The sequence below is a fragment of the Myxocyprinus asiaticus genome, chromosome 13 (genome assembly GCF_019703515.2).
Source record: "Myxocyprinus asiaticus isolate MX2 ecotype Aquarium Trade chromosome 13, UBuf_Myxa_2, whole genome shotgun sequence".
Taxonomy (NCBI): domain Eukaryota; kingdom Metazoa; phylum Chordata; class Actinopteri; order Cypriniformes; family Catostomidae; genus Myxocyprinus; species Myxocyprinus asiaticus.
In genome coordinates, this window is record NC_059356.1 from 21,147,805 (window position 1) to 21,167,450 (window position 19,646).

The 19,646-nt window shown below is 37.8% G+C and overlaps 1 protein-coding gene across 3 annotated transcripts in view; it reads left to right on the top strand.

Moving 5' to 3' along the window:
- LOC127450180 (E3 ubiquitin-protein ligase SMURF1) overlaps positions 1 to 19,646 on the top strand; it is a 60,393-nt gene that overhangs the window by 26,874 nt on the left and 13,873 nt on the right. For 2 of the 3 annotated variants that reach the window (XM_051714043.1, XM_051714044.1), the window contains exons 2-10: positions 6,012 to 6,050; positions 9,987 to 10,095; positions 10,651 to 10,784; positions 10,949 to 11,014; positions 11,185 to 11,260; positions 12,052 to 12,290; positions 14,202 to 14,286; positions 17,378 to 17,524; positions 18,066 to 18,267. In XM_051714043.1, coding sequence (XP_051570003.1) covers positions 6,012 to 6,050; positions 9,987 to 10,095; positions 10,651 to 10,784; positions 10,949 to 11,014; positions 11,185 to 11,260; positions 12,052 to 12,290; positions 14,202 to 14,286; positions 17,378 to 17,524; positions 18,066 to 18,267 — 1,097 coding nt within the window. The remainder of the gene's footprint in view (positions 1 to 6,011; positions 6,051 to 9,986; positions 10,096 to 10,650; positions 10,785 to 10,948; positions 11,015 to 11,184; positions 11,261 to 12,051; positions 12,291 to 14,201; positions 14,287 to 17,377; positions 17,525 to 18,065; positions 18,268 to 19,646) is intronic. The other variant, XM_051714045.1, reaches the window with a different exon arrangement.

Genomic DNA, 19,646 nt, shown 5'->3' on the forward strand with positions numbered 1-19,646 from the left:
GTGTGTGTTCTTCATACACTTAGTCTTTCATTCACATTTGGAATCATATAATAAATTAGGGTTGTATGATTTCCTTTAAAGCTTTAAAAATTTATGGATGACGATATTTAAGTGTAAATAATAATATTTTAAGTATAAAATGTTTTCAAATGCTTAAAATATGTCTCTCTTTTTGGTTAACTTTAGTCTTGGTCCATTTTACATGTATACTGTTGTTTTTTGAACCCAGCCAACCTGAATAGCATATTATATTATTTGATATTATAGTATATTGTATAGGGCTGCAACTAATGATTATTTTGATAATCGATTAATCTAACGATTATTCAGTTATTCTGCGATTATTGCAACGATTAATCATTCGCTCTTAACCGATTATTCAGCTTGTGCCCCGACTTAAAAGGTTGTATTAAACATGCTTAATAAAAAAAATGACAAAATCATATTTTAAAAATACCTCTAAATGACATTCACTGAATTAAAGGGGGGGAAAAATACTTCTTATTAAGTTTAATTCAGTAAAGAAATTCACTGCAAAAAATCATATTGTTATCAAGTGTTTTTGTCTTGTTTTCAATTTAAAATTGTCTAAAAATCCTTAAAACACGATACATTTACTTAAGAAGCAACATTTAAGATATTTAGACTTGCTTTAAGAGAATGGATCTTAAATATAAGTGTATTTTTTCACTTGGTTTTACTTCTGCGAGTGCATTAAAGACAAAATATACTTATATTCAAGATCTGTTCTCTAACAACAAGTCGAAATATCTTATATGCTGCTTCACAGGTGAATGCATCTTTTTAAAGGATTTTTAGATATTTTAAAATATTTGTATTTTTAATATTATATTCAACATTCTCAGATAATTTTTTTTTTTTTCTGCAGTATAGCTGCTAAAGAAAATGTACATTGTTTTAAAGGCCTTTTAGATATTTATATTGGAGCCAAAACAAAAACAAATCAAAAATGTATCTTGTTGCAGTGTATAATGGGGCGAAGACTACCACTCTCACCTTTCTGTTCACTTCAATCCATCTTTAACTCACAAAAAAACAAACTCTCTCTTATTAATAAAGCTGCGTATTGTCAATTTTTGTCACTGTAAAAAAAATGCACAGTGACACATATATTATGAGTCAATAAGTCACAAGCTATCACGTTATAATCTAGCTGCATTAAGCATGCACACTCAAGGGATGAGCATTCCCATGACAGATTGTGCCTCAGCCGGATGCAGTTTCAATCTCTCCCCCTTAGATCGGGACATTTGCACAACTCAGAAAAGGTGCTGACCACACAGAAATGCTAGTTTCGGAGTTTGTAGTTATTTACGTGATCTGCTTCTGTATTATTTGAACATTAATAAAGCTATAACGCATTAAATATAACTGCATTTAAGATGTAATGCCGGGGTGTTTCCTTTAAAGAGTTCTGGCTCTGCACATACCACAATGTGAGTGCTTATGTATTTACTTATTTGGTATTTTTGTATAATTCCCTCATACTTTGTGATCTACATCACCTAAAGCTGTGAAAGTTTAGAGTGCATCTGGACTGTGAGCTGTGTTTTCTTCCTCTCCTCAGTCAGGCGTGAACTGCAGTGCTGCTCTCGCGCGTCATCATTAGTTTAATGTAATCTCATGTTACATTAAATGAGATCAAACGACTATTAGACAATGAAAATTTTTGTCAACAAATTTTTATTGTCGACGTTGTCGATTACACAATTGTTAAATTAAAGGAAACAAGTGCTTTGCAGTCACTTTAAAATCCTTGTTTATATTTTTTGCGGGAGTTTGGCTCGAGCCTCCACAGAGGGCATCATTCAGAGCACTGCAGAAGTGATTAATCTTTACGTGCTCTTCAGGAGGTGCTTCGAGTGCGGTCCATAGTGCGGGGTAAGACTTCGTATGAAGTGCTGTCATAATGCAGTAACTCTGGAAAATGAGTCACACAAACATAGCATTTATAAACGCATTATAAATGCAGTGCTTTATATTAAAGTCAGGGAATAAGAGGGTGGAAAACCAAGAACAGAGCCTCTTATGTCTCTTCTGGAATAAACTGTCTTAAGTATTTTGTATTTTTCTTGCCTAAGACACATTAAGGGGAGTATTTTAAAGAATCCTATAAATGCATTTAAAAAAAAATACAGAATAGAATAGTTAATCAAATCAAATTTCATTGTGTATCGAGTCAAATCTTTCTGAACCAATGAATCACTTTTAACCCAACGATTCACACCCCTACTTATTGCATATGTATATCCTATTGTGAGGTAGGTGGCAATACTCAGCCCCAATACAAACATACCCTGCTGCTGCGGATGCAAAGCTGTAAAAGCTAGAAGAAATTCAGTAACACTTTGGAATATGGTATTTGCGAAAGTTAAAGTTCGTAATTTAATACGAAGTTAAATGGAGAGACCACCATGAATATTTCGGACTCCTAGTTGGTGGAACAAATTGTCTCACTGCTAAACCAATGTAATGAAATGGTTAAGACGATGGATGATCTCCCATGCCTGATAGTACCATACCAGACTATTTGGCCTCCTATCAAAGGGCTTAATGAAAGTGCATGGGCAATGGTGTTTGCACAGCTCCGGTCAGTTCTCCGCACACAACACTGTGCAAATAACACCAGCTGAACAGACTGTTTACGTGTGTGGTGGGGTGGGGTTGTTTGTCGGTTTGTGCAGCTGGGCGGCAGTAACTCTGAAGTGTTGTGTATGTTTGTTCTGCCAGTCACCCACTGAGATAAGACAGAAGTTAAAGCAACAGGACATTTTTTTTTTAAATGTTCACTCCAGTCTGTACTGCTCTTAAACTTCATTTAGAGAATCCCTGCCAGCTGTTTTTATGCTAGTAATTTTCATGTGATCTATCATACAGTTTTGTCTGGGTTTTTTTTTTTTTTTCTTCCTTCAAGCATTCAAACATTGCAGCATTAACTGAGCTAGTAGATCCAATATGTAGGGGAAGTCTTATCAACCTCTTTTAGTCAAGGTGGACGTCATATTTAATTTGACACATGAAAACAAGGCTTTGAGGGATAGACTTACTGTATGTTCAGTTAGTTTTATTGACTTGGGACCATTCACACTGAGTGCTTTTTCAATGTTTTTCAGTTGTTTTCTATGCAAACATGCTAGACCGACATTTTCGAGCGTTGTGCCTCGTCTTGCTATTTTGGGAGCGTCTCGTACAGGAGGAGTTTTGTAGATGCAGTTTCAATTTATACTTGTTCCGCTGCATCTAGATTGTTTAGAGCAAGGACATGTTCATTTTGAACGGTCTCTTAAGGTCGGATGGCACATTTGTGTAAAAATGAAAAAAAATGTGTCTACCCTGATTAAGGTCCATTGGTTGAAGTTGACATTTGCACTCCACTAATGGCAAACAGAAAAAATATCCACCTGTAGTTAAAAACAATCCTTCCTCTTTGTGAATTAATTACTTGAAATGAAGGGAGCCTTGCTGCCCTGACTGCCTAGGATGAAAGTTCTGTCTGACAGCAAAGTTTCCACCTCCTAGTTTGTTTCCATGGCTACAGATGTGGAAAGGTCCTAAAGCAAAGTTAGGGTGGGAAAGCTTTGAAATGTCTTCTGCATGTATATTTGATTACTTTGTGACTGCTGTAGCTGAGGGATGTGCCTCGGCATCATCTTACCTGCGGACTTTGATCTGTGGTTCTTATGCATCACGGCACTTCCACTTGGGTTATTGGTTGCCACAGTAACCGTCATTGGGAGGTGATGGACAGCCTGGGGGCTAGAGAAGTGATGGAATATGGAACCACCCCACCCCACTCTCCGTCTCTCCCTCGAATGCGAAAGATGAATCTCAGGACTAATGAGGCAGTGCTCTCCTTGAGTGAGGGAGCTGTGAGTGGGTGGCAACAGAGGTATGCCATTTGGATATTCTGTCCACAGTGCTAAATTTCCAGTGCTCTGACCTTTTGAAGATCATATCCTTGCAGCTCATTATTAGGGCATAAACAATACCGAGCACTGAGGCAGCATGAAACCTCAGCGTAAACCAATTAGCACTGGCTCCGGTAACATGATTCTTTCCTTTTTTTTTTTTTTTTTTTTTTTAACCCAATTTGGAATACCCAATTCCCAGTGCGCTTTTTAAGTCCTCGTGGTCGCGTAGTGATTCGCCTCGATCTGGGTGGCGGAGGACGAATCCTAGTTACCTCTGCGTCTGAGACCATCAACCCACGCATCTTATCACGTGGCTTGTTGAGCGTGTTGCCACGGAGGCATAGTGCGTGTGGAGGCTTCACGCCATCCACCGCGGAATCCGCGCTCAACTCACCACGCGCCCCACCGAGAACGAACCACATTATAGCGACCACGAGGAGGTTACCCCATGTGACTCTACCCTCCCTAGCAACCGGGCCAATTTGGTTGCTTGGGAGACCTGGCTGGAGTCACTCAGCACGCCCTGGGATTCGAACTAGTGAACTCCAGGGGTGGTAGCCAGCGTCTTTTACCACTGAGATACTTATGCTGGCAACCACTAAACACCATGAAAAAACATCCATTGTAAAGCTCCAAAACTGCTCCAGTGAGAGAGCATTCATCATCTAGGCTATGATTGTTTACCGTGTTTGGCATTACGCAAGATCACTGATTATGAAGCAGCTGCGTGAATAAGCGGTGCCATTATTTTAGGTTAAACTGTTATTGCTGATGTCAAACTGTGGAATTGTTAATAGAGGGAGTGATTGTAATCATCAGTTGTGATTTATTATGTTTGTATATTGGAGGGTTGCTAGACTGTGTCATGTGCTGGACGACACTCATTTTTACTGCACCTATTCTGGCGGCAAGCATGAATGAATTAACAGGAGAAAGAAAAACCTCATACAAAGAGTACACAGTTGAGCTGTGTTTGTCCACTTCCATGCACTTGTAGAATCAGTTCACACAATTCAGAATCAGCCATTGTCAAGCTGTACTGTCTATGATGCCCCACTGTTGCCTGATGTACTGTGTCTGCACTGCAGTAAAGGCTTTTGCATTGTGCCACAGCACTCTGCCGCTTTTAAAGGTATAGTTCACCCAAAAATTTAAATTCTGTAATTATTTATTCACTGTGTGTTGTGTTGTTCCAAACCCATACGATTTTCTTCCTTCTGTGGAACACAAAATGTTAGCTACCATTCACTACAATGAAAGTGAATGGTGACTGAGACTAACACTTTGTCTAACATCTCCTTTTGTGTCCCATGAAGAACACAAGGGTAAATAAATGATGACAGAATTGTCATTTTTAGGCGAACTATCACTTGCACTGATATGTACATTTCTTGTTTAAAACATTACAGATCATCGGTTTGCTTTCTCCTTGCCTGCTGTGTACTCGCCTAGAATTTTTGATAAGCTGGATATTGCTGACCACACCTGCTCCGTCTCACGCCACAGCGTGCCAAACACGAGCTGACATCAACCTTCACAAACGCTGCTTCTTTTAAGAATTCCAAATCTCATTGAAAAGCATAAAATCGCATTGCAGCCTAACACAGAATGACCTTTGATATTTTCACATTAGGTGAAGGCTAGCCAAGAAAGAAAGCTTTTAAAGCAGGCAGCTTAAGCCTTAAATATCTAGGGGAAAGCTGTGGATTTGGGGTGCTGGCTAACAGCGTCGAGAGGAAGCATGTCTGATTTATTCTGTACAGGCTGTGCTTGGACGGCCCCAGTGGCCCCTCTTGGGGGAACTAGAGGAAAGGGGATCCTGATTATTTCAGTCAGTTAGTGGAATGAGGCTCAGTCCTCTCTTTAGGCCTGTCTCTGCAGATAAATGCTGCTTTCATTTCACACACATCAGCAGCAACCCTTGTGTACATTTCAGATGCATCAGATTGCAAAAGCATCAAATGGAAGTGCCCAATTAGTTTTCCATTGTCAGAAATTCCAAAGTGAATGGCACATGTGTTGACATGTAGAACTAATTTGTGATGATAATGATGGATTTTATTTCTTCTTTTCTTTCAGTATTATGTGCCAAGAATCTGGCAAAGAAAGACTTCTTCCGTAAGTATACATTGTTTTTTCCTCCTTAATGTCTCTGTCCTTTATTTGCGCTCCTTAAAGGAAAGGTTTGTCCAAAAATGTAAACTTATTTACTCACCCTCATGTTATTCCAAACCTTTTTTTCTTCTTCCATGGAACACAAAAGGAGATATTTGAAGGATGTTCTTGATGATCTTTTCCATACAATAAATGCATATAGTGACCAAAGGCTGTCAAGCTCCAAAAGCAACAGATCGCATGGACTATACTCAAAGTCTTCTGAAGCCATAAGATAGCTTTGTGTTAGGAAGGGACTGAAATTTAAGTCGTTCACTGAGAATATAGTATTCCGCCAAAGCTCTCAAATCTCATTCACGCTTTTGCATATTTACTTATTTACATATAAACTTAACGCATTATATTTGCAAACATCATAGGCAGGAACCATTGGTGTCAAACCTTACACAAAGCACCTCTACACACCAAGTCTTTTGTGTCCCACTGAAAAAAGAAAGGCGTTGGGTTGGAATGTTGGTGAGTAAAATTGAACCGAATTTTAATTTTTGGGTGAACTATTCCTTAAAGCCTTTAAAATTTTCAGAAACTGAAATTTAATGAAACAGTTAGTGATTCTATAGCTGTAGAACATTAGAGCCTCTCCCCTTGAATGCATTATAGCCACCCACTGCTGGCTGCCTTTATCAGTGGGGGAATTCACATCCTCATTCAGTGGCTCCAAATCAGATTCCACCCACATCACTGAGAGCACACTAACACTGTTCTGGAATCAGAGTCTGGGTTCTGTATCCCAGCTGCTCTGACTGACAGGCTTGTTTGCCCTACTGGCCACCTCAGTGAGTGGCCCACATATTATTCAAATGACTGATGTGCGTCATTCATAGATCCTGTTTCTGTGCCATGGCCATTATCCTTCTCACATAACAAAAGGCCAAATGAGAATGTGTGACAAAGACAGGCAAAACGAAACCAATTGTCCCTGACAATTATACAGTAAATTATAAGTACTTATGAGCCACAACATATTCCCATAGATACAGAATAGGGCTGGGTGATGTAGCCTAGTTAAACAATTAAACCTTGATTTAAAATGTTTAACCCTCAGAGACCCACTGTAGCGGCATTGCGACATTTGTTTAAAAGAATTTAAATGATACCTATTTGTATTAGAGATGATAAGAAACCACACATAACAGTAGCTGACACTCTGTATCACAGCAACATTTTTGATGGAAGAGAAATTGGCTGGTGAATGTCAAAGCTTGCTGCACACAAAAAAAGTCAACAAAAAGTCACTGAAATAAGGCCATATAACACATACTAAACATTTGTTCACAAGACTTTTGAGAACTGGATCTTGTAGCCTAGAGTTTTTGCTACAAAAATGATGTGAAAACCATCCTGATCACTCATTCATACAAAACACTTATTGTTAGAAAGGCCATATGCGAGGAGGCGTGGATGATCATGAATATTGATGTGATTCACACCTGAGGAGACAAAGACCCCTCCCCTGAGAGAGAATGAATGTGAGGAGACTAAATGATTGAATGTATTGTTTGTAGCTTATTCACAAAATGATTACTCATAAAAGTTAAAAGTAATCTGACTATACATTTTCTTTACATAAAGACTTTGCTTAAAAACTTTAGACCTACACTATCGTTTAAAAGTTTTAGATCGGTAAGATTTTTTAATGTTTTTAAAAAGTCTCTTCTGCTTAACAAGGCTGCATTTATTTGATCCAAAATACAGCAAAAACAGTGATATTGTGAAATATTTGTACAATTTAAAATAACTGATTTCTATTTGAATATATTGTAAAATGCAATTTATTCCTGTGATCAAAGCTGAATTTTCAGCATCATTACTGCAGTCTTCAGTGTCACATGATCCTTCAGAAATCATTCTAATATGCTGATTTTCTAATATGGGCATATTTACAGCACATTTTACTCATTTACACCTGAACAGATATTTGCAAGCACAAGCTTCATTGATGATAATGAGGCAGCATAAACACTAGTTAAAATATAATCTAAACATTCATATTATTTTTATATCATATTACATATCATATTTATATCATACAGCATACAATTTAAATACCTTCTTTAGCCGAAACAACATTTAAATGTAACTAAAACTTGCCTATTAGGACATATTTCAAATTTCAATACTTTGAATCCTGGCTGGCAAGTCTGGAAATAGTCCAGCTAGTAAAATATGTCCATGTTTATATAAAATAGCATGTCAACTAATGTAAGTAAAACTAAATGACTTACTCATCCGAAATTGTATCCTCGGCTGGATCAATTCGCTCTTCAAAATGTTCATCGTCGGATTCCCGCTCTTCTTCTGAGGAAAACGTGAACTCTTCGTCACTATCCAGGCGCTTCCTACCTGTGTAGCGTGCCATCTTCCAAACGCGCAGAAAAGTGAATGAACTTGATGCTTTTTAAGGCTCTGTTGGGGGCGTTTACCATTTGCATTGGTCGCCTCAAAACATTACCGTATGAATAGCGCGCTCTGCTGGTGGGTGTGATCACATTAGAGATAATGAGCTTAGCCAGGAGAAACTGTACATCGCTTTGTTTCATACAGATTACATTGCAGGAGAATATTTGTTTTAAATTTGAATTGTTTTATTTAAAAGTAGACATTTTAAGCTTTCTTTAGACATATGTTTCATGTTTGTGTGATAAATATTCGTGGAGTTTCAGTTCATTTTCGTGACGTGTTTCAGAAAGATGATCGCAGAGACAGAGACGGCTGAAAGCGCACCCTGTTTATTTTCTTTATTTTACAAAAGCACAAGGTTTTGTTGTTATTGTGAGTGTACACAAATAAAAGTAGACCCTTTATAGTCTCTAATGATGTCTTACACTTATCTGTATGCCCAAAAATGACGGCGTATTTTAAGTTGTTTCCGCTGTTATGAGGAAAAAAATCCAGCAGGACTCGCCGGTGTGTCCGTCGACCCCAGAGGGTTAAATACACACTGTTTTTCAAAAGTATAGCCACAGTATTTAAGAATAATATGTGTAAAAGAGACACTAGTGTGATAAAAAAGCTTACCTTGTCTGTGTAAAGTTATCCAGCATTTCAACTCCATTGTCATGACGACGGAGCGCCGCTAAACCATGTAGACTTTTTTCAATAAATGAGCAAAATGAATAATGATATTCTCTCATAATAATATTTCATCATTTCATCTATATGCACCAATATAACAATACAGAGTACTAAACAGCAATATTAACCTAATTTTTGCTAAAACAGTTTAAAGCTTGTAAAATGCCTTGTGTGGACTTTCAGGAACAATTTTGTTCATTGAATTGGGCAGTTTAACAGAACTTGGGGTGATTCAAGGAGGTAATGAATTGAACTTCCCAACACTGAACATTCTTGCTACTGAGGTTTAAATCAGACAAAACTGTATCTCTTTTTACACACTTTGGCATGAAAGTAGTCTATTGTCATTGTCTTCTTTAAGAACTTAAAAGCCAAATAAAAAGCACATTATCATGGCAGTATTCTTGATGTTGATTAATTTTGCCGACAACAAACTATCAAATGTTTCATAACTATACAATACTGTACATCACACAGCCCTGATACAGAATGTGTTTTTCAATAGCTTTTCCCCCCACTGACACGTGTTTTAGTTGGGTGGCTTTTCGCCACTAAATAAACAGTCCTCCGGGCATGAGACTGTCCTTTCAATAACATTGAGCAAAATGCATTGCCAAGTCTAAATCCAAAACAACACATGGCAAATATTTTCAGTCTGTCTAAATTCTTTGAGCAGTCATTGTGGAAGCTGCTTAGCTGTCCAGATTGTACCCAGTCTTTCAGAGGGCAGTTTTTTGCGGTGACATCTGAGTTTAGTTCTCTATTGTTTATTTGTCTTCCTTTGACACGGTCTTTCTGCTGCAGGGTTGCCTGATCCTTTCGCCAAAGTGGTGGTGGATGGCTCGGGTCAATGCCACTCTACAGACACGGTCAAAAGCACATTGGACCCCAAGTGGAACCAGCATTATGACCTGTGAGCAAATTCCTGCAATGTTTTGTCCCTCTTTGGAGTTACTGACAATTAATTTCCTTTATGTTCTCTGTGGTATTCATAATGTTGTGCAGTTTCGGTCATTTGGTTAATCTTTATACTGTATAAGGAAGCAACATAAGCTGGTTCGTTAAAACCAGGGTCAGAAATTAACCAAGGCACAGGACAAAATGTCGCAAAAAGTGACAAAAATGCCCCATCTATTTAAATGTTGGGAAAAAAGATGCCCTTGTAGTGCATAGTGAGTTCCTCTGTTTTTTAATCTGTTTTCTAAGATTTGAGATATTTAATAATATCCTTTTCTTGACACCGTAATGACCATTTCAATTAACTGATTCAATTGAAGTGTTTGGCATATACAGACAACACGCTGTGTGTAACATATTAGAAAGATGTGCTCTTATATAGGTAAAAGTAAAAACACCCCTGAAAATCAATTCCAGGGGTCAAATATTGCCCCTTACTAAAGTAATTTTCTGACATTAGTTAAAACAGTACTTCACAGTGTGGAACTTGCTTAATAAAGTTTCTCTGCAGGTATATTGGGAAGAGCGATTCTATCACCATTAGCGTCTGGAACCATAAGAAGATCCATAAAAAGCAAGGTGCGGGTTTCTTGGGCTGTGTGCGGCTCCTGTCCAATGCCATCAGCAGACTCAAAGACACAGGCTGTGAGTAGGATATCTTTATAGCCGTCCTTAATCTATTCATTGTACCATATCAGAGTCTTTATGATATTTATTAAATGCTTGATAGACTGTTACTTTGTACTCTGTAAAGATTTGGTCATCTCATACATCATACTTATGTAATGTCTCTCCGTTCTCACCATCAGACCAGCGTTTAGACTTATGCAAGTTGAACTCATCTGACAGTGATGCTGTCCGTGGACAAATCGTTGGTATGTAATGAAAACAGTAAATGTAGAACATGTACAGACTATTGAGTATATAAAACCTATTATCAGTTGGTTAAACCAGTGAATAAGTATTTTCTGGTGTATGATGCTTCTTTGAACAACATAATTTTGCAATGTGAAGTTTCTCCTTTCACCATTTTCTTTATCTGTAGTGAGTCTGCAGACTAGAGACAGAATTGGCAGTGGAGGTCCAGTGGTGGACTGTAGAGGACTGGTAGAGAATGAAGGGTGAGTCAACTTCTGTACGTAGAATGCATGTTTTGTATTGGCACAGACTGGATGCAGGTCACATGAAAAGAGAAATCTTTGTCAGCTTCCTAATGATCTTAGATGGTCTGATTTAGTTTTGACTGTAAAACCAATACACTAGTATTGGCTCTGTCTGTGTAACATGAAATAATGAAAATGCATTCTCAACACATTTCAGATCTGTGATATTACGTATTTCTATTTAAAACAGTAGTAAATAATGCAGAGCTGGACTTTATTTTATCTACCATATTTTATATTTTTTGAGAAGTCGACTATGATATTAGTCCACCCAAGTTGTTTCTGGGTGTTTTTTATGAATTTTTTAGGTTATTAAATTTCTTACAAATATTTTGAACACTATATATATATATATATTCAAATTGTAATAGTAATTTTTCACATTATTAATGTCCTGACTATACATTGTGATCAGTTGAATGCCACTTTGGTGAATAAAAGTGCCAATATCTTCAAAATCTGTACATTATTCCAAGTTTTCGGCCACCTGTGTATGTGTATGTGTGTGTGTGTGTGTGTATATATATATATATATATATATATATATATATATATATATATATATATATATATATATATATATATATAATAACATGCACTCATGAATTATGTACAATAAGATATGATGTATATTTAGATAGTAAATGGGGTAAATTTGATGTCATGTTGCCTTTAGTAGTGTTTGTTTGTCTGTGTGTAAATATTCTAACTGTATGTGTTTTCTCACCTGCTCTGTTTGTGTGTTTCAGGCCCGTCTTTGATGACTCGGGGCCCGGGCGGCCTCTCAGCTGCTTCATGGAGGAGCCCATGCCCTACACAGATCCCACAGGGGCGGCTGGCGGGGGCAACTGCCGAGCACTCGAGTCACCCAGTCAGGAGCAGAGGCTTCAAGCACAACGAATCAGAAACCAGGATTCCCGAGGGCATGCACACACACCCCAAAATCGACCACATGGACACCAGTCCCCCGACCTCCCTGAGGGCTATGGTAAGTGGATGCATGATAGGGATGTTCCACTAGTAGTCCAACAGCGATTTATTGTTTTATTTTTAAAGGGGATGATTTTAGAGACACAACTTCGTGGAGAGTGTACTGACAATCCAATAGTTAGCCCTTTTCATAAAGTTAGGTTCCTAAATTCATTCCCTTTAAAGCCCAGATTATGTTGGTAATTCACTTCCAGAATTGCTGTTGAACTTTAAATCACCTGTTGTGAGCCATTCCCCATCATTATGCATTATATATTGGTTGCTGTTTTTAGTGAGTACTGTGATTGTTTTGTGCAGCAAAAGGTTGTAGATATTTATTACACAGCTCTCTAAAATAAACTTCATTCTGATTGGTCAATCATGGCATTCTGTGGTCAGATATTTTTGTCATCTCACTTACTAAAATAATTTCCACTCTAATCAATTCATGCTGATTTAGGTAAGAAGCCTTGGAGTAATTGGGATCATGTATAATTGGCAGGTTATTTGGTGATTCTCACAACCAGTCAAGAAAATGTCTTGGTCTTATTTTACTCCAACAACAGCCAAAGAAACAAATTCATAATGGTCCTAAATGTAGGCTTAATTTTCTTTATGCAAAATAAAATGTCAAGTTTTTTTAGTATTGATTTTAAGTTAAATATGACCAGAACAGGCTTCGTGAGAATCACCCCATGACGACACAAAAATGCCCTTCAGGGTGATACAAGATCTGAAGTACAGTCCTGACCACCCTGTCAGGGTTTATTTTGCCATGATGACTGGCTGACTTTACATTTTACCTTACTTAACCTATTTATTTGTTGAATGTCTGTCAGTTATCCTATTGAAAGTCTGCGCTTACCAATAAAACTTGTGACCTAAATGCTGGCCCCAAACCAACCATTATACAGGGCCTCTTTTAGACAAAACACAATCTAGTTGGTTTTGAAAAGATGTAGTTTTACACCTCCCTAGTGTGCATGCCTCATGATCTCTTACCCGCAGTTACTGCTAGAGTTCTTCCATTGAGATTAATACAGCTTAGAGCTCAGGGGTAGATGCTACTAAAGTGCAGTGAACTGGAGAGACTCAGTCTGAGCTCTCAAAGGAGTCTATTCACTCCATTTCTACTGCTTATGCAGAGCTGTGTTGCTGCTGCAGCCTGCACTGTACAGGTGGATTGGCTATAGTAAAGCTTCTCATTGGAGTGCAGCTGTGCCTGACCCTGCTGGTGTTGTAGTAAAGTCCTGTGCTGTGACCAGTGGATGATGCCAGTGTGATTAAATCTCAGGCCAGATGTGCCACACTGGCCATGTGCAGCCTGAGAACTGGAAGCTCAGTGTCCTGTTGTAGTAGCCCTGGCATTCTGTCAGATTGTGCAAATTGCTGTCTGAGTTAGCTGCACCTCATTCACCTTTTGACTTGTTTCAAAATATTGGGTCTGTTCGTTAGACCTTGCAGTATATATTCAGCCTAATATACCTTCTGTTGTTTATGATTTTATTAAAACTACTCATACAAGAATATTGACAAGAAAATAAGAGAAATTCATACTGCTCTTAAAGCGACGGTTCACCCGAAAATGAAAGTTCTGTCATCATGTACTCACCCTCATGTCGTTCTAAACCAGTACAACTTTCTTCCATGGAACACAAAAGGAGATGCTAGGCAGAATGTTCGGTCTCGGTCACCATTCACTTTCATTGTATGGAGTAAAGATCCAATAAAAGTGAATGTCGATTGAGGAGCCTAACATTATGCTGCACATCTTTTGTGTTCCACGGGGAAAAAAGTCATGCAGGTTTGGAACAGAACTAAGTGGGTAAACTATCCCTTTAATTAAAAAAATGGTATTGGAATCTTACTGAAATTTTGGTATGCTGACAACCCTACTCTTGACATCTCTCTCTTCTTTTTTCTAATACAGAGCAAAGGACCACCGTACAGGGCCAAGTCTATTTTCTGCACACACAGACTGGCGTGAGCACCTGGCATGATCCCAGAATACCCCGGTAGGTTCAGTCACAACCCGCCTTTGCTGAAATAATGATCAGCCCTAGTTGATTGCTCCTCACTGCGTGATGCCACCCTAATCGTAGCTCTTTAATTTCTACAATCAGCTAACTTGATTATAAACAATCTCACTGTTGACATTTCAAGATAATAATTCTCTTTACATCACAATAACGACCTCATGAGCGTGAGAGGTGAGACTGAGTAGCCTGTTCATGAGGAGAGAAGGGTGGGAAATTAAAGTCTGCCACCAGCCAAGTGCGGCTGCTTTTCACATAGTAACAGGTAATTTTGCCTGACCTAAAACTTCTCGGATTGGCCTCAGATAAGTTGCTCAATCAATTACACAATTGTTTTTTCAAGACATGCATTTGAGCCTACCTAAAAGAACAAGCCAAATAAAGCTGGCAAGGTGTATCTTATTGGCTGTTTGTTTTGGATATTCTGTTTGAGTTAGTTATGGGGTCCCAGAACAGTTCACGGGAATTTTGGCTTGTATATCAGGTGGTCCGAATGAACTCGGATCATTTCAGAAGTCTGCTATGGTTTGCTTGATTGTTTGTTTTCATATATACAGTGGCCCCAGAGTGTATTTGGGCACTTAAGCCACACTTAAATGCATATATGTCTTCTCAAAACATTTAACAATAAGATTTTTTACTCTGAAATATATTTTATTTTCAAAATAAAGACAAAAAGCATTGTAACACTTTTTTGTTGTCAGACATTAGTGGATCATGTCCATAGTTAATGTGATGCTACACCTGTGGTTACTCTACTAGTACTCCTGTGTGAACTTGAGAGGTACTAACTTCAAAAGTTCACTAAAATGAACTAGACATTGCAAAAATGGCAATTAAAGATTGTTCTGAGAAAAGCTCTAGCATAATTTGTTTGCAGATATCACTTTCTTTGATATTTTGTTATCTATTCAATGAAACAATTGTAAGTGTGGCTTAGGTGTTCAAAAGTGTCCAAATACTTTTGGGGATTTTTATACATTTCAATTAAAAAAATAAAAATGTTTTGTAAAAAAGACAAGTTGCTTGTAAAATTAAGCATTCACCAGCCACTGTGGCTGCTGGGCAAAAAAAGTTAATTTCCCACCCTGGGAGAGGGTAAAGAGGCAGCATTATGGGGCACCATTATATATGTGACCAGTAGGGATGTAACGGTTTCACGGTTTCATGATATACCTCGGTTTTAAAACATACCTTTATATGACTTCTCATTCACATTATTGCATGAAAACAAAGTTAGGTTTCTAAAATCCAAATCAGTTTAATTGATACAGAATCAGCTACATTTACACAGCATTGTATATTCTTTTCATAATAAAATAAATCTCTAAATTGCGACTTCCTTATTTTACATTTGACCGTCATTTCTTTGTAAAGACAATATGCGTGAATGGCACGTTACAGAGCGCCTGCACATGGACATGTAGGAACCTGAACCTTTATTTCCCCCACCAAAGCAGTTGATGTATGTCCCACAAAGAAGCCAATGCCCTACACAAGATGCACGAGGCACCATCAGTTTTTCTCAGTTGCCCAGTTTGTAAGGTTTGACGCAAAAGAAGTGTCAGCTCAGACAGAAAACACTTCTAAGCAGCTCATCCTACAGAATTTACGGGAATTACTCTAAGTGGAAATAAAGTATATATGATGATAAATTATAGACCCTCTTTCACAACACCAGATACAGTACAGTTTTACATGATTTGTAATGACTCGTTAGATTTATAGGTAGACTAGCGTTATGTTTGTGCTTTCTGTTACACTCACAAACACAGCAAACGGATGTGCTTAAGTGCAGCGCAGCAGTAGGCCTACAATGTTTTTGAAGGGATTGTTCACCCAAAAATGAAAATTATCTCATCATTTACTTACCCTCATGCCATCCCAGATGTGTATGACTTTCTTTCTTCTGCAGAACTTAAATGAAGATTTTTAGAAGAGTATCTCAGCTCTGTAGGTCCATATAATGCAGGTGAATGGTGACCAGAAATTGGAATATCCAAAAATCACATAAGTTGGCATTTAAGTAATCAATACATCTCCAGTGGTTAAATCCATATCGTCTAAAGCATTATTATAGGTGTGGGTGAGAAACAGATCAATATTTAAGTTCTTTTTTTTTTTTTCATAAATCTCCACTTTCACTTTTACATTCTTATTTTTTTTAATTTTTTTGGTGATTCACATTCTTTGTGCATATTGCCACCTACTGTTCGGAGCTAGTCAAAGGTGGAGATTTAAAGAAAAAAAGGTCTTAAATATTGATCTGTTTCTCACCCACACCTATCAGAACACTTTAGACAATTTGGATTTAACCACTGGAGTTGTATGGATTACTTTTATCCTGCCTTTGTGTGCTTTTTGGAAATTCAGAGTTTGGTCACCATTCACTTGCATTTTATAAACCAACAGAGCTGAAATATTCTTGTAAAAATCTTTGTGTTCTGCAGAAGAAAGTCACACATCTGGGATTATTAATATACATTTTTGGTTGAACTGTCCCTTTAAAACAACTAAATAAGGTTTCCTGTATTCCTAAAGCACTACTATAAAAGTGACACCAGGCATACAGGAATTGGTCAGTGATACTGTAGCAGAAAATTAGTACTGAGAAAAACTAATAAATAAACTGTAAAATTATTAATTTATTTTCAATAGGTATTATTTAGGATCAAGCTAAATTACAAATGACATTTACTGAATTAAATGTTTATCTGAATTTTTAACCTGGGCAGTAATTATTACAAATGATTAGTTTTGTTTTTGCTAAATTGAATTTCAGAAATCTTAAAATAATCATTCAAAAATTATGTTTGATAGTAAAGCATGCAATTAAATTGCAGTGTAGGGAATGTCTTTTATTTATTTTTTTTTTTTTTTGGCTCAATTTAGCTAGAACTAAATATTAAACTGCTAATAATAATAGCAATGCACCTTAGTACCGTGATACCATAAATACCGTGTTATTTATTGTGACGGTTATCATACCGTGAAAATCTCGTACCGTTACACCCCTAGTGACCAGTGATGGTGTTGAGCAGCAGGGTGATGGGTGCGCTTGCTCCTTCAGGGATCTGAACAGCGTGAGCTGTGAGGAGCTGGGCCCTCTGCCGCCCGGCTGGGAAATCAGGAGCACTGTGTCAGGAAGAATTTATTTTGTCGACCACAATAATAGAACCACGCAATTCACCGACCCCAGGTTACATCACATCATGAGGTAAAACCCCACGCTTCACTGCGGCTTCGCTCATAACATCTGATTGCTCACCCCCATGGAAATTATCCCTCATCAGATCATGTTAATTATTCACCACAATAAAAAATTAAAGGTGCTAGTAATGATAATTGCTTGCTCATATGGGTTTAATAATTTGATTCTCAACATTTAATCCTTAATTGTCCCTAGTGAGAGTGTAACCCAAATGATGAATGAAAATTTCATGGCCCAGTGCTTAAAGGAATAGTTTACTCACCCTCATGTTGTTCCAACCCCGTGCCACTTTGTTTATTCTATGGAACATAAAAGAAGATGTTAGGCAGAATGTTGACCTCAGTCACCATGAAAGTGAATGGTGACTAAGGCTAACATTTTGCCTGACCTTTTGTGTTCCATGGAAGAAATAAAGGTTTGGAATGACACAACTGGAATGAGTAAATTATGACAGGATTTTTATTTTTGGTGAACAATCCCTTCTAATAAAACCTTATATTTGATAATGATTTATTGTGTGTTGTTTGTGTGTATTCGTGGTGAGCAGCCAACACTCTCAGGTGAAGGAGTCGAGCCAGGCTCTGCCCGTGCAGATGGAGGTTGGTATGGAGGAAGGTGATGGGGAGTTACCGATACGTTATGAGAGAGATCTGGTCCAGAAGCTCAAGATTCTCCGCCATGAGCTCTCCCTGCAACAGCCTCAGGCTGGACACTGCCGTATAGAAGTGTCCCGTGAGGAGATCTTTGAGGTACTTACAGTCATAACGCTGAATACCCTTCAAGTAGCGTGTTTGTTTTTTTGTAACAAAGACACTGTGGAGCTGTTTGATGCCTAGGAATTTTTTTTTTTTTTTTAGGTGAACAGCAAGTTTGCTTACTGATACTTCCTTTTTGGTACTTGTACCATTATACCAGTGCAAGACCAATATCAGTATTTTTTGTAGCGCTGCAATATTCGGTAACTGTATTATTTTAGGAAAGTATGTTTATTGTACTCATTAAATTCAACATGAAATTCAAAACTGACATTATTTACTCTCTTAATACATGTTCCTGGTCTTGTTGTGCATGATTCATCAGTGCATCTTTTTCCAAATCATTAAATATAACTAAATGTAATTAAAATGTATCCAGATAGGTAAAGATTGTCAAGACAAACTTTGATGTTGGCTTGAAAAAGTCTTGTCTGAAAGTTTAAACTTGCTTTAAAAATTTGAATTTTCTTTGTTATACAGACATTACAGTGAGACAAACATTAGCTATCTAGATAGTCAGACACTTTGTCACATAGATAGTCAAATAGATAGATGGATGGAAATAGAGTCGTAGAGCAAAGCAGATCAAAGGCCTTTTGTGGGTTTGTTTTCATCTGAATTTTTTGACAGTTAGAGTTTGAATTAACAAGCATTCCGTTGGCCTGTTTAAACACACCGTCAATGTAAGTGTATTGGATTTTTCAGATTTTTGATCGTCTACTGTGCAAAAACCATAAGTCTGATCAGTTAGAAAAGACATTGCGCACTAAAGGTGGTCACATACCGGACGAGAAGCGCTATGCCGCATCGCGGCTAGGACACGGCACAGGTATCAAACACAGGGCACGCCGATGCAGTTCAGGTGGCAGACAGTACACCCAAAAGTTTTTCCCTTCTTCAAGAATGAACAGTGCTAGAGTAAATAATCTGTGTCCTTTGATAATGATTTGGGTCGAATTTAATGGAAAATATACGATTTGCACTCCATGGCGCAGCAGAAATTTGAGCAGCCTCCGGAGTAATAGCTGGGAGTGCATACCTTCATTGAAAACAGTTGTTTCTAATTTTAGAATGCGCCATGTCATCCACCAGACGCGTCAGGTGTGCAACCCCCTTTAGTCATACAAGTTAGGTGGTTGTAACTTTCAAAGCTCTTGGAGGAGTTTGAAATTTTGGTCTCGTTTTAGGGATTTTGACAAAACCCTAAACAAAGTATGACTGACGTACTGGCTTCACATAGGCCACACGGGCAATTTTTAAAGTTAACCTACAGCCAAATAGTTATTTAGTGATTGTTTTAGGCTGCTGTTGTTGGCAATGCATCTAAAATCTTGCCAACAGGAATCATCATAATTTAATGCTGGTTGATGTTA